General features: G+C 51.6%; 1 protein-coding gene across 1 annotated transcript in view; it reads left to right on the top strand.

The window, feature by feature from the left end:
• MICAL2 (microtubule associated monooxygenase, calponin and LIM domain containing 2) overlaps positions 1-13,409 on the top strand; it is a 252,739-nt gene that overhangs the window by 172,086 nt on the left and 67,244 nt on the right. The window contains exons 28-30 of the mRNA XM_074401099.1: positions 1,577-1,740; positions 7,532-7,609; positions 12,475-12,620. Coding sequence (XP_074257200.1) covers positions 1,577-1,740; positions 7,532-7,609; positions 12,475-12,620 — 388 coding nt within the window. The remainder of the gene's footprint in view (positions 1-1,576; positions 1,741-7,531; positions 7,610-12,474; positions 12,621-13,409) is intronic.

Below are 13,409 nucleotides of genomic sequence, written 5' to 3' on the forward strand. Positions count from 1 at the left end.
TTTTTCCACTCCATTGTAATCCTATGGGACCACCATCATATGTGGGTTATGTCGCTGACTAAAACGTCGTTATGAAAGACATGACTGTAATTCCAAGGATTTGTAAGTAGAACAGTGACACTTCATTTACAGTTTTCACAGATCAGCAGGCTCTGCTTTGGGAAATGGATGAGGCAGGGCTGTGTGAGGATGAACACAGGAAGAGCAGGTGGGAATCTGCAGCTTGGAGACAGGCGGTGGGGCCAGTGGAGATGGATTTGCTAGTGGGCTGCATGAGAGGGAAAGAGAATTTCAGGGCAACTCCCAGAATTTTTCTAGAGTGACTGAATGGCTGGCGTGGTCATTTCTAAAGTTATCTTGAGGTGGGGAAGATTTCAGAGAAGGTGCAGGTTAGTGGAGAAAATCGAGTTCTGTTTGGGACACATTGGGTTTGAGATGCCGGTGTCTGTGTGGATGTCAGGTAAGCAGTTGACTATGTAAGTGTGAAGTTCTGGGAGGCAGGGCTGGAGATGATTTTAGAGGCTATTAAAGCCCTGGGCTACAATTATCGGCATAAAAGAGGTTTTTATTACCTATTTTTAGATTGCATTCCAGCCTGGGCAATAGAGCAAGAATCCTGTTCTCTCTCCCCCTTTTACTTTCTCTTTCTTTCTCTCTCTCTCTCAAAAAAAGCCCTGGGCTCTGATGAGTTGCTTCCAGAGTAAGAATATCTTCCCATAGATAATTGAATCCCTACCAGTTATTTAAGGCCCATATTAAATACTACCCACCCCCTACCCCCACTCAGGTAGAATTTTCTGTTCTTTCATCCATTCCATGGGGAAGAGAGCAGTATTTAAATGCCTGAAGTTTCAGGACCAAGTCCCTAACGATGAGCTTACCTGGCCAGAGAGACCGTAGGGCTCATGCTCTGGGACAGGTGCAGGTAGCAGAGCGGTCTTCATTCCAACAGCTCCTCATGCACTGCTGGGCCCCTCGCTCCTGCTCGGAGCCAAGCCTGTGTTGTTCAGCTCTGGCTGCCCTAACAAAGGTCCACAGATCAGGCTGTTTAAACAACAGAAATGTATTTTCTCACTGATTAGGAGGCTGGAATTCCGAGGTCAAGGTGTGATTGAGAGGCTGGAATTCCGAGGTCAAGGTGTGGGCAGGGCTGGTTGCTACGGTGGGACTGGAGGGAAGGTGGGTTCCACCCTCCCTCTTGAGCTTGTCAATGACGTCTTCCTGTTTGCATAGTGTTTTCCTTCTGTGCGTGTCTCTGTCCACATTTACCCCTCTTATAAAGATATCAGGTGTGCTGGACAAGGGCCCACCTAATGACCTCGTTGCACTTTAGTGACCTCCTTCAAGGCCTTCTCTCTAGATGCAGTCACATCTGAAGGTACTTGGGGTTAGGACTTCAGCATATGAGTTTTCAGAAAACAATTCAACCCACAGCAAAGTCCAAAGCTGGGCTCTGGGCACACAGGACTAAGCCCAGGCCCCTCAGGTGCGCTGGAGGAGTGCTGGGTAGTGTGGGTGTGTTAGGGTGTGGGTTCCAGGGCCCCTGACTCACCCACCCGCTTCTTCCTCCTTCCAGCTCTGACACAGAGTCTGACTATGGTGGCCACGAGCCCTCCCGCCCAGAGCCCTGTGAAGAGAAACCCCGGTCAGCACCCTTGTTTCTACCGCACGCCTCCCTGAGGAAGGCCCTGAGCAGGGCAGTCTCTCCACAGTGCCTTGAGGAGCCCAGAGCTGTGCACGGTGAGCAGAGAGCCCGTGGGGCTTGATTCTGGGACTCGGGGAGGGAGCAGAGACCCTCACAGACGAATTTCCCTCATGGAGGACCAGGTGACAGAAAGCCTCACCCTCAGGCTCAAAGGCAGTGGGGATAGGACCTTTGGGGAGAGTGAGGCAAGTGACAGTGAGTGGACTGGACCCAGGCCTGGCTTCCCGCTCCATGAAAGCTTTGGAATCCCAGCGGGGAGGATGCCACGGGGCCTGGCCGCCTTTGGTATGTCACAGGCCAGCAGGGATAAGGGGCCCGCAGCTTCCTCTTGCCTGGAGGGCTCTCCCTCCTGCCTCCTGTGTGGGCATCTCCTTAGGGGCCCCTCCAGCACCCACAGCCCCTGAGGGAGGGGAGCTGGGTCCGGTTGCTGTCGGGCAGCATGCGACCCTGGATGGCATCATCTCCTTGGGACCACCTGACAGCACTGGGGCCATTTCCGGTGTTTGGGGCTTGTGGGATGGTCCCAAACGATTCTATACAACAATTAATGCACTTTCACTGCGTACCTGTAACGGGCCAGGACTTTTCCCATACGTGGCCCCATCCCATCCCAGGATGACCCTGTGGGGTAAGTAGTGTGAAGCCTGTTCCACAGGTGAGCAAACAGGCTGAGTGCCCTCTCAAAGTCTCAGTCATGGCTGGTGACACCCCCCAACCACCACCGCCCAAGCTCTGGCCTACTTAGCAGCCCAGCTTGCATTTAATAGAAAGGTGACCTGGAATTGGGTGTTTCGATTCAGTCAACAACTTGGGACCAAATCTTCTGACTTATGGGCAACTTGTGGGCGAGCCTGGGAAGAAACAGGCTAACCTGACAGTAACTTGCTGCCCACTGGCTTCACAGCCTTAGCTGCCCTGGGAGAGCTGGAGCTCAACTTGTCCTGCACCGCCGTCTGGTGGCCAAGAGCAGAGTTGCCACCTGGTCCGTGAAATGTTCCCAGGAGTGATGGTTTCCCAGGAAGACCAGGGCTAGGGCAGAAAGAACTCAGTAGGTATTTTTAAATCCTGGAAAGGTTGAATTTTACCCTCATGTTTCTTTTTAAAATGAGACTTTTAAAAGGACAGATTATTATCCAAATACATTTGTTGAGTACTGTTTGCGGGGCTGTGCAGAAAGTCTCAGCACTGGCACTGAACCAAGTACTCTCCCGTGCGCAGCTGGGTCCAGCCCTGCTTCCAGTGACCACGTGACCTTGGTGTACCCTTCCATCCCCCTGGGCTCCAGCTCCCCATTTCCAGATACGAAATCAGGCTGCCTTTCATCCCTTCTCTCCATTTCCCATTCAATTGCCAGAGAGTTTTAGGCAACTTACAAGAAAAACATAAAACAAAATTGTACATTTATAAACATGAAAGATTAAACCTCAAAATCAGGGCTAACAAAACCAGTTTGGGGGGCATAGACCTCAGAGAGGCAGACCATAGTCCTAAACAGCTGCTCTAGTTGAATCGTAAGTTTGATTCTGAGTTTTTTGGCTTCCAGCGTTAAAAAGGAAACGCAGAACATCATTATTCTCATCGTTCATGAGAAGAACATGTATTGGTTTGCAGCAGGTCTCTGAGCAGGCACAATTTCTCCTAATGCTTAACTCTATACAGAGTTTCCGGCTCGTGCTGAATAGATGATATTGGGAAATGGGTCAGATTGTGTCTTCACAGTTTCTCAGAAAATGCAGCCCTAGTTTTCTCCAGGCTGTTCCTTACAGCATCCCTTGCTGGAAGGTGAGGGAGTGACAGCAAAGCATGACTCAGCGATCGCAGTTTTCTTAGCAGGATGGGGCTGGGTTGACAGACTAGTTGGGTTGGGTTGGGTTGGGTAGTGAGGCCAAAGCGTTTTGTTTCTGACAGTCCAGTTTAACTCCAGAATAAAATACGGAGTAGATAGAGAAGTGGGTAGACCTGTGTGGCTCTCAAACAATTCTTTCTCGAGTTAGTCTTCATCAGTCGTTGTCTTGATCATTGCTAGGTGGACCACATGGGATGGCTGAGCTCTCTGGCCCAGGTCTAAGTGCTGTGTTTGTGTTGCTCATTATGGTAACCCCATCACTTTCCCTGATAATGCAGGGTTGACCCCTTGAATGGCTTTAATGGAGCTTCATTAACCACAATTTTCACCTGGATAAAGGCAACCGAGGTAAACCACGGGAATGCCAGACAAGACCAGTATATTGCTTTGAAAAGACTCCTGGTTTCAGTGTGGAGTTAAAAAAAAAAAGACTCCAGGTTGGTCCAGCCATGCTCATAGAAGCATTATTCACGTTAGCCAAAACGGGGAAGCAAATCAATGTTCAACAGACAAACGGATACACAAAACGTAGTATATCCATACAGCAAAATGTTATGCAGACTTTAAAAGGAAGGGACTCTGACACGTGCTACAACTTAGATGAACCTTCAAAGCGTGATGCTGAAGGAAATAAGCCAGTCCTAAAAAAACAAGCATCTGTTGAGATGAGGAGAAAGTTCTGAAGATGGGAGGTGGGGAGGTGGTGGCGGCTGCACACCGGGGTAAGTGTACTTAATGTTACTGAAGTCGAGACTTAAAAATGTATGAGTAACAATTTTTATATTACGCATATTTTGCCACAATTTTTAAAAAGACTTCTGGGACTACGTTGGCACATGAAGGAACCTGTTACATCCTCAGAGTTCATAGAGCATGCCCAAGAGGATGCCTGAAGTAAGCTCACACCCTGTGTCTGGAGGCTGCAGAAAGCCTCAGTGGTTCTTGACAATCTTGTTTAAGAGGCAGATTCCCAGGTTCTCACCATCAGAGATGCGGATGCAATGCATGTGACGTGGGGCCAAGTACGTGCATTTTGTGCAGGTGCTTTGACACAGTGGGCCATGCTCTACACTTTGGGAATCAGAAATGCAGCTTTGTGGAAGGCCTGCCTAGATGAATCCATCAAATAAATTGATGTAGCGCATTGGACTCTTGGCTGTACACCAGTAGATTTAGGAGAACAACGTGCCCCCAAATTATCCTGGCTGCGAGGAACTAGTATTCATCCTTCTTTTTTTCTGGCAATAATTTGATAACAGGATGGTCCAATGGCATATGGAGGACACTTATCAGTTTGTAATAGTAAAATGATATCTTCAGCACCACATGGCAAAATACCCTCTGACTCCTTTTAACGGTGGGTCATGCACTAAGATCTCTGAAAGTGCTCCTTTAACATAAATAAACTGACATAGAATATAAGCTGAAAAGAAGGAATCAGCCCACTCTATGCTGCTCAGCATTACTAGAGGAAATCATTAACACCCACCCTGCTGTTCCCACTGTGATAAAAATGTGTGCTCCAGTAACACCAGTGATGGAAAATCTCTCTTGAATTTTAGCCATTTCCAGTAAGTTCCATTCCACCAAGTTACAAGCTAGTAAGCCATCAGAGCTTTATGTGGGTTTTTAAAAATTATTATTTTGAGAAATGTTTTCATTAAGAGATTAAGAGGCTAGCTCTGGCCTGCAGGATGTAGCTTTGTGCCCATCCACACAGGCTCCTCCTCAAACCCATGGACTTGATTTTGAGAGCAGGCCTGTGGCATTGGGAACCTGCCAGGCAGAGCGGGCATGAAGCATCTCCAAATGTAACCACCCAGTGGGTTCTCCTTGCCTACTGATTTATCAAGACAGGGGAATTGCAATAGAAAAAGAGTTTAATTTACAGAGTCACTGTATGGGAGACCAGAGTTTTATTATTACTTAAATCAGTCTCCCTGAAAACTTGGGGATCAGGGTTTTTAAAGATGATTTGGTGAGTAGGGGGTCAGAAAATGGAGGATGCTGATTGGTTAGGTCAGAGATGAAATCACAGGGAGCCCCAGCTGTCCTCTTGCGCTGAGTCAGTTCCTGAGTGGGCCTAAGAGACCAGATGAGCCAGTTTATCAGTCTGGGTGGTGCTGGCTGATCCTTTGAGTGCAGGGTCTGCAAAATATCTCAAGCCTTGCTCTTAGGCTTTGCAATAGCGATGTTGACCCCAGGATGCAATTTGGGGAGGTTCCAACCAAACCTTACAGCCTCCAGCTGCGTGACTCCTAAACCACAATTTCTAATCTTGTGGTGAATTTGTTAGTCCTGCAAAGGCAGTCGCTTTCCCAGGCAGGAAGGGGATTTGTTTGGGGAGAGGGCTGTTATCGTCTTTATTTCCAAACTAAACCGTAAACTAAGTTTCTCCCAAAGTTAGTTCGTCCTTCTCCCAGGAATGAACAAAGGCAGCTTGGAGGTTAGAAGCAAGATCGATCGGTTAGGTCCGATTTCTTTCACTGTCATAATTTTCTCAGTTATAATTTTGCAAAGGCAGTTTCACATGTGGAGTAAGGGAGGTAGAGGCGCTACAAAGGATGTGGTCTTGAGGAAAGTAAGCCCCTAGGTAGTGGTTGACACCTGTGCTCCACAGCCTGGCTGCTAAGAAGGAGCCCCACTGTGAGACGTGGCAGGGAGTGGAACAGCTAGGACGGTGCCTAGACAGAAAGAAAGACAGAGGGCTGGGCTAGCCGAGCCTTGGATTTCGAGTCCTGGACTCAGACCATTGCTGCCTCCATCTCCCACCCCACATCATGCCCTTGGGCTTCCTTTCCATTCATGCTTCCTGGCCCTGCCCGTGTGCACACTCAGACCTTCACTGTCCCCATCCTTCCTCTCCAGCTGTGATGGAGGCACAGGGGCCTGGAGCCTGAGAATGCATCTGGAGGCCTTGCGTGAGAACAGGGAACATGTGGACCCCACTGCCCACTCTCACACAGGTCTAAGAGCCCAAGACCTGTTTTTCTTCTGCATGTGATGTTCCTTTTGCTGAGCTAATCCTCAAGGTCCAGCTGGCAGAAGGGTCTTCCACAGGAAGTACAGTGTCCCACAAATATGTTTCCCTTGGAACCAGGCCAAGGGAGGGCCACAGCAATCATGGTCCACAGCCTCAGTTAAACCTGGCTTCTAGAGGGTTTGGGGGGCTCGGTGGGAAAAGGGGAGGCAGAGAGTAGAACTTCCTGCAGCTTCCTGGCTTCAATCAGAGCAGCTTCAGTTTTTATATATTACATATATGGAGCCTTGATGTGAGGCCTCAGCTTTAAACCACTGTTCTGACATGAATGAATACATGCATGTGTGTCTATACAGATGCGTATGTAAATAGGTCTACACGTATGCATGTATGCATGTGGATGCTTACTGATTATCTCAGTGATGATAGTTCCTAATCTGAGGCATTCTCTGAGGGCAGCACCTGTCCCATAGCAGTGTCTCAATAAATATTTGATGCCAGGTGTGGTAGCTCATGCCTGTAATCCCAGAACTTTGCGGGGTCGAGGTGTGAAGATCACTTGAGCCCAGGAGTTTGAGACTAGCCTCGGCAATACAGTGGGACCCTATCTCTACAAAAAATAAAAATTAAAAATCAGCTGCTTGTGGTGGTGTGTGTCTATAGTTCCAGTTACTCGGGAGGCTGAGGTGGGAGGATCATTTGAGCCCAAGAGGTCGAGGCTGCAGTGAGCTGTGACCCTCACCACTACACTCCAGCCTGGGTGACAAACAAACGGAAACACACACAAAAATATTTGATGTGTGGACAAATGAAAAGTTTGGTAGTGTGTGTTGTGAGGATAGGAGTACAGTGTGAGGGAAGGAGAGGATTCAGTCAATTATGATCATTACTCTATTAACCTGTGGTAAATGAGCCACAGGAGATAAATTCCTACCTACTCTACGCTTTTAATGGTCTCTTGCTCCGGGCCAATCTTCCCTGCCCCTTTCTTTCTCCACAGCAGCTCTGCAACGAGCCAATAGCTTCCAGTCTCCAACTCCAAGCAAATACCAGAACTGGAGGAGAGAATTTCGGTCGAGTGAGTCACCAGCTCTCTGGGGGTGGGAGGCTGGGGCTGGGCAGAGATCTCTGGTTAATTCTTAGGGGCAGCTGTTCTCATTCCTTACATGGTATCCCTCTGGCATGGCCTCCTGGTTGTCAGAGGCAAGAAATAAAACGTAACGTTGACTTTATTTCTGCTGCTGACTAGAGGGAGCCTTTTCCAAGGGACTCAAGATTTTCCCATCCCACTCCACCCCTGGCTTAGGAATTATGGAGCTTTAGGATTCTACAGTTTCACCTAGATAGGGCCTTAGCCATCACTGCCTCTAAGTTTTTAAAATACAGATGAGTAAGCTGAGGTTCACAAACCCTGTGATTTGATTCTGTATGCTGGGGTGAGACTGGGGCATCAGATGAACGGCCTCACGCAAAGCAGGATGCTATACACACACCCATACATCCACACACACCTCCACAAATACACACATGTGCGCACACACACACACACCCCCTACACCTACACACCCCAGCTCCTTTTTCTGAGCCAGCCTTCGTCCCAGCACCCTGGGGAATAGCTGGGCTGCGGCAGGTGCCGAGGCAGCAGGCCCCACCAGGGGGCGCAGTGGGCAGGCCGGCGATCCAGGGGCTGCAGCACTTAACTGAGCAGAGTTCCCTCCCCAGGCCCTGAGTGAGGGCCAGAGATTCTTCATCCAATTCCAGGCTCATCACTGCCTTCCACCTACCCTGACACTCACTCCCTCTCCAGCCTCACCCTAGGAGAGGAGGCCCCAGGAAGGCCTTGGCTTAAACAGGGTTTCTACAAAGAAACGTTGCTGCAATTGGAACTGAGCCCTGGTCTTCCTTCCGAGTCAGGACTCCCAGCCAGTGAGTCATTCCCCTGCCATCCCCAGACCCGCCACCCTCCCACCGGGTCAGGCTGGGACACGGACACCTTGGGAGCAGGACCCAGGGCTGCACTCTTGGGCAGGCCACTTCATCTGGGGACAGCCCAGAGTGACTCCTGAATCCTCTGACGGCCCCCAGCAGTGACAGCAGAGGTAGAGGAGCTAACATTGCCACACATGGGTCATCACCTTTACTGCCCTGCTCCAGTGTTCCCCAAGTCCCTGGAACCCTGCTGCCTGGGCCCAGACCGTGTGGGTGCAGAGTCCATCCCAAGGCTTCCAGCCCACTCTGCCGTGTGCTGCCAGTGTGGGGGCTCAGTCCCTCCTCTAGGAGCTCCCAGCCTGGGGTGAGAGCAGGGAGGCTGCTGGGAGACCCTTGCTCCCCAGTAGGGCTGGGTTGCTGGGGGAGGCACAGCAAGAGGACTGCTGAACAGCCCCACGGTGTCTGGGATGGACCTGAGTACCTCAGCCTTTAGTTACCAAAGAGTATTTCACGGTGTTTCTCAAGGTCATATGAAAGCTGGTTTGAGTTTTGATCATTTCAATCAGCCTAGTGTCTAGTACAGTCTGGCCCAGAGGAGGACCCAGTCCTTGTTTGCCGAATCAATGAAGGCAGGAAGGAACCGAGGAGCAAGCTGGATGGACTGAGTGCAAAGGGAGCAATGGGCTCAGGCCTGCTCAGGCTGCCGCCCCTAGAGGGCGCTCCAAGACTTCGGGAGGGATTTGAGCCTCGCAAAACCTCCAAGGTCTGGGAAGCTGCACCCTGGAGTCCCAGTCTCACGAAAATCCCCGGAGCTGAAAGCCACCAGAGTCATCTTTTAGATTGTCTTCATTTTGCCCAAAAGGAAACCCCAGGAGGCAGGGTTGGCCTTGCCGTTGGAAGCAGAATGCATGGTACCATCCCTCCTGTCCAGAGGCATGACTGCCCCATCTCAGCTGGTTCTGGCTCCAAGCCCCAGTGGGACGGCCGGAGGGGCTATGCGGCTGCCCTAGGCGCCCTCCCCAGCTGATCATGCTGGCAGATGACATCTAGGATCTAGGGGAAAGGTTACTGCTGCCAGAGGGCCCAGAGAGGAGGCCATGCCAGCGCCTGACCCAGAGGCAGCCTGGATGCTGAACCTCGGCATCCTTCGAGCCAAGCAACCATAGGGGCCAGCAGCAAGCATGACTGAGACCCTGCAGAGGGCAGGGCAGCCCCTGTGGGCCATATGTAGGTTTCATATGTGGGCCAGCAGTGGGGGATGTGAGTTAGCCAATGAGGAGCTCCAGGCCTAAGAGTTAGAGAAATCCTGGCTGGGGAGAGTGTGCAGCCCCCTCTGGAGTGGACCAGGGTGTTGTGTCTTCACTGGACACGGCTTGTGTGCATGAGAGGATGGGAAGCTAATGGAGGTCATATTTTGCTGAGAACTAGCTTGTACTTTGTGTCCTGCCCCACTGGGCACCTCTGATTTTTGTTTTTAGTTTTCCTTAAGATGGGGTCTCACTCTGTCGCCCAGACTGGAGTGCAGTGGTGTGATCTCGGCTCACTGCAACCTCCACCTCCTAGGTTCAAGTGATTCTCCCACCTCAGCCTCTCAGGTAGCTGGGACCACAGTTGCGCATTACCACACCTGGCTAATTTTCATATTTTTGGAAAAAATGGGGTTTTGCTATGTTGGTCAGGCTGGTCTTGAACTCCTGAGCTCAAGTCATCTGCCCACCTCAACCTCCCAAAGTGCTGGGATTACAGGTGTGAGCCACTGCGCCCAGCCAACTGGGCATCTCTTTTTAGCCCATGTTACCCACTCAGCCACCCCATGAAGCTGCACCAGACTGCCCACTTTTTGGATGAGGACACTGAGGGGTTGAGTCACTTGTTCGGAGCCAGGCAGCCGGTGTGTGTGTGAGGAGGTGGAGTTCCAGGCCCCCCTTCACCATCTTCTGAGAGAACCCAAAGACACAGTGGGCGTCGGGAAGGGGAGGTTTCCCATCACTTCCCTCCCCAGGCTGTGCCCAACTCCCAAGCAGTGGCTCGGATGGCAGCTCAGGGACCAGGGGCTTGGCTCGAGCTGGGGCTTTGCTTCCCCAGTCTCCTCAAGCCCTGCTGGAGTCCCATCTCGAAGGCGGTGCGTGAGGGCCACATGTGGAGAGAGAGAGACCCCCTAGCCGGGGTGGGCGTGGGGATGAGAGCGGGGAGAAGGGAACAGCTTCCGGGTCGTGACCTCGTGAGCCCCGAGGCATTTCGGTCAGGTTTGGTTCCCCGGGTGGTCCTGGCTTCCTGTCGGGAGGTTCCCTGAGGGGTCCTGGGGGGACAAAAAGGCAGTCTGTTGAGCTGAGGGGAGAGGAGGCCAGGGAAGGGGTTTGATTTGGAAGACAGCAGAGGGAGGAGAACGAGGGTGTGAGGAGGAAGGGAAGAAGGAATTCGGCAGGAATTTGGCAAGCCGAGGATGAGGATGGGCAGGAAGACAACGACTGACTCACAACTTTTGCCTTTTTAGGCTGGAACCTTCTGGTCCTGGGCTGCGATGGGGGTGCGGTAGCGGGAGGCCGGCCAGCCGCCTCCCCGGCAGCGCCTTCCTGCCGCCCTCAGATCCTGTCTGTTCCCAGAATTCCCTCCCCCACCCCGCAGCGTTCCGCGAGGCCTCCCTCTGGGATACGCCGACCGTGCCAGCGCGGGCGGCCGGGGCGACCTGTTGAGAGCCCGAGGCTGGGGCACGCGGCCACACAAGTTCGCATTGGTGTGTGGGGGAGGGCGGGACAGGATGCCGAGAAGGGTTTGGCCCCCGGTGTGGGGGGGACTCAGTGGGATGGGCTCGGCCTGGCCTGTGTGGGTCCCTGAGGAAGAGCTCACCACCCAAAGCCTTGGGGAAACTGAGACCAGGGGATTGTGTTACACTAAGAAGCAGGTGAAAATCTGGAGGCTAGACACCCTGGAGGAAAATTTGCATGGGTCAGCTGAGCGGCCAGAAGCAGAGAGTCAGACAAGAGAGTGGGCTTGTTCCACGTGGTGGTCCTGGGAAGTTTCTGGGGGACATCCCTATGTGCCACCACGGTTCTGGGGAGAGCTGGTTGGGCTGAGGGTAGGTACCGAGAGGGCAGATCTGAAAGAGTGCATGGCGTTTACCAGAAATGACCTGAGGACAAGTGGTCTGCAATGATCCAATATGGAGATTTTAGATTTAAGTTACCATGCTTGAGGGGACGAGGGGGAGGGAGGGAAAAGGAGGGGAGAGGGAGAGGAAGAGAGGGTGCACGTGAGCTTGGTTGATCTTACAGCGTACAACTGTGAGAATTCTGCTCTCACCAGACTAGGTGATCTCAGCCCCGCACAGTGCAGAACCAGGCCTGTCCTCAGGGCCCTGCCCCGCACCTTTCGCCTGCATCTCTGAGCTGCCACGCTGTATCCCGTTTGTTTCCTGACCAACAGGAGCTCGGCATGGGCCCCACTCCATATCCTTCAAATGATTCAATACTCACTGTAACCTCCCGCCCTTGTGTTCTCTTAAAATCTTAAACAACTCTTCCTGTCTGAGAGCCTCTTGGCGCACATGTGAGAAGGAAGAATCCATCTCCTTAGTCGTGGATGTCTGTCCTGTCTGTTCCCACAGCGAAGGGTCCAATATCTTGTGGGAGGAAAGCTCAGGTGGTTTATTGACTGAGTGATTTAACACAGCCCGGCTCCCAATCACAATGGTTTTAGGATGCTCTTTGGAGGAAGATGCATATTTCTAAGAAATGCTCTAGAGATGCCCTGATAGATCTCTCAAGAGCATCCTCGCCTGAGTCTGGAACACAATGGTCCTTAGACTTCCCACCCTGGGACTTCCTTTGCACCATGGGACCCCGCCACTGCTCTACCCATTCCTCTGAGTCCCAAGCCTCAGCACCAGGAACCTCTGAGTCAGGCTCTGACATCTTCCTCTTTCTGTTTATGAAATTGGAGCTTCACTTAAAGTCTCCTCTTTTCTTGATAAAATAATAACACTTTGTAATGAAGACTGTGTTTTTTCCTTGGTAGGTTTGATGCCAGTGAACAAAAGAACTATGTCACCTCCCAAGGACCCTTCTCCTTCTCCTCCTCTTCCTTCATTGTCTTCTCGTTCATCTTCCCCACCATCTTCTTCTGCAACCAGTGTTTCTGGGGATGGTTCCTCCCTGCCTCAGGTGAGTGTCCCTGAGGGCCCTGACCAGGCGTCGGGAAGCTGAGCTACTGGTACTCTTCACACCTTCCACACCTATCTCTGGATTCCACGTGCTCATAGGTCAACCTAAGTGCAAAGCCAGGGACAGAAGACACGCTGTCAAGGGTCTACGCCAGCCGTCTTCACATGTACCTTTCACAGAAGCTCCTGCTGCTCCTTCACAGCCATTCTGAGGACGCAGTTACTTTCTCAGCAAACTTTACAGGGTTTAGACTCCGTGCCAGGTCTCCATAGGCTGCAGAGCTGCCAGGACACATTTCCCTTGAGCACCTGCAGAGGGCATTGAAGAATCTGCAGCTGTAGGATGGCAGACACAGAAGGGAGGGTCCCTTTGGTAGCATCCAAGAACCTTGGAAGCAACATCTCCCTTGGACATAAAATGTCATCATTGATATGCAGGCTGGACTCTTTCCTTCTCTATGTATTTATCAAGCCTTTGTTACCTGTCACGCCTGTTCTAGGCTCTGAAAGTAGAGTGCACAAGATAGAAAAGATGTGTGCTCTGGTGAAGCCCCTGTGCTATGTATGACCTGCCCCTCAGGCACCAGAGCTCTGGGGAGGCCACAGCCACCCCTAGAATCCACTCACGTTCTCTCTTTGCCAAGGGCCAAGTTCCTGCATTCTAGAAATTGCTACTTTCTCAATGGTGCAAGGTGGAAGGTTAGAAAGGGTCATTGGAAGGTACTAAGGGCCATCTTTGTGCCACCACAGCTTCAGCCCAGAGGGTGACTGTTGCTTCTTACTTTGATGG

This window comes from Saimiri boliviensis, chromosome 6 (genome assembly GCF_048565385.1).
Source record: "Saimiri boliviensis isolate mSaiBol1 chromosome 6, mSaiBol1.pri, whole genome shotgun sequence".
In the NCBI taxonomy this organism is placed as follows: domain Eukaryota; kingdom Metazoa; phylum Chordata; class Mammalia; order Primates; family Cebidae; genus Saimiri; species Saimiri boliviensis.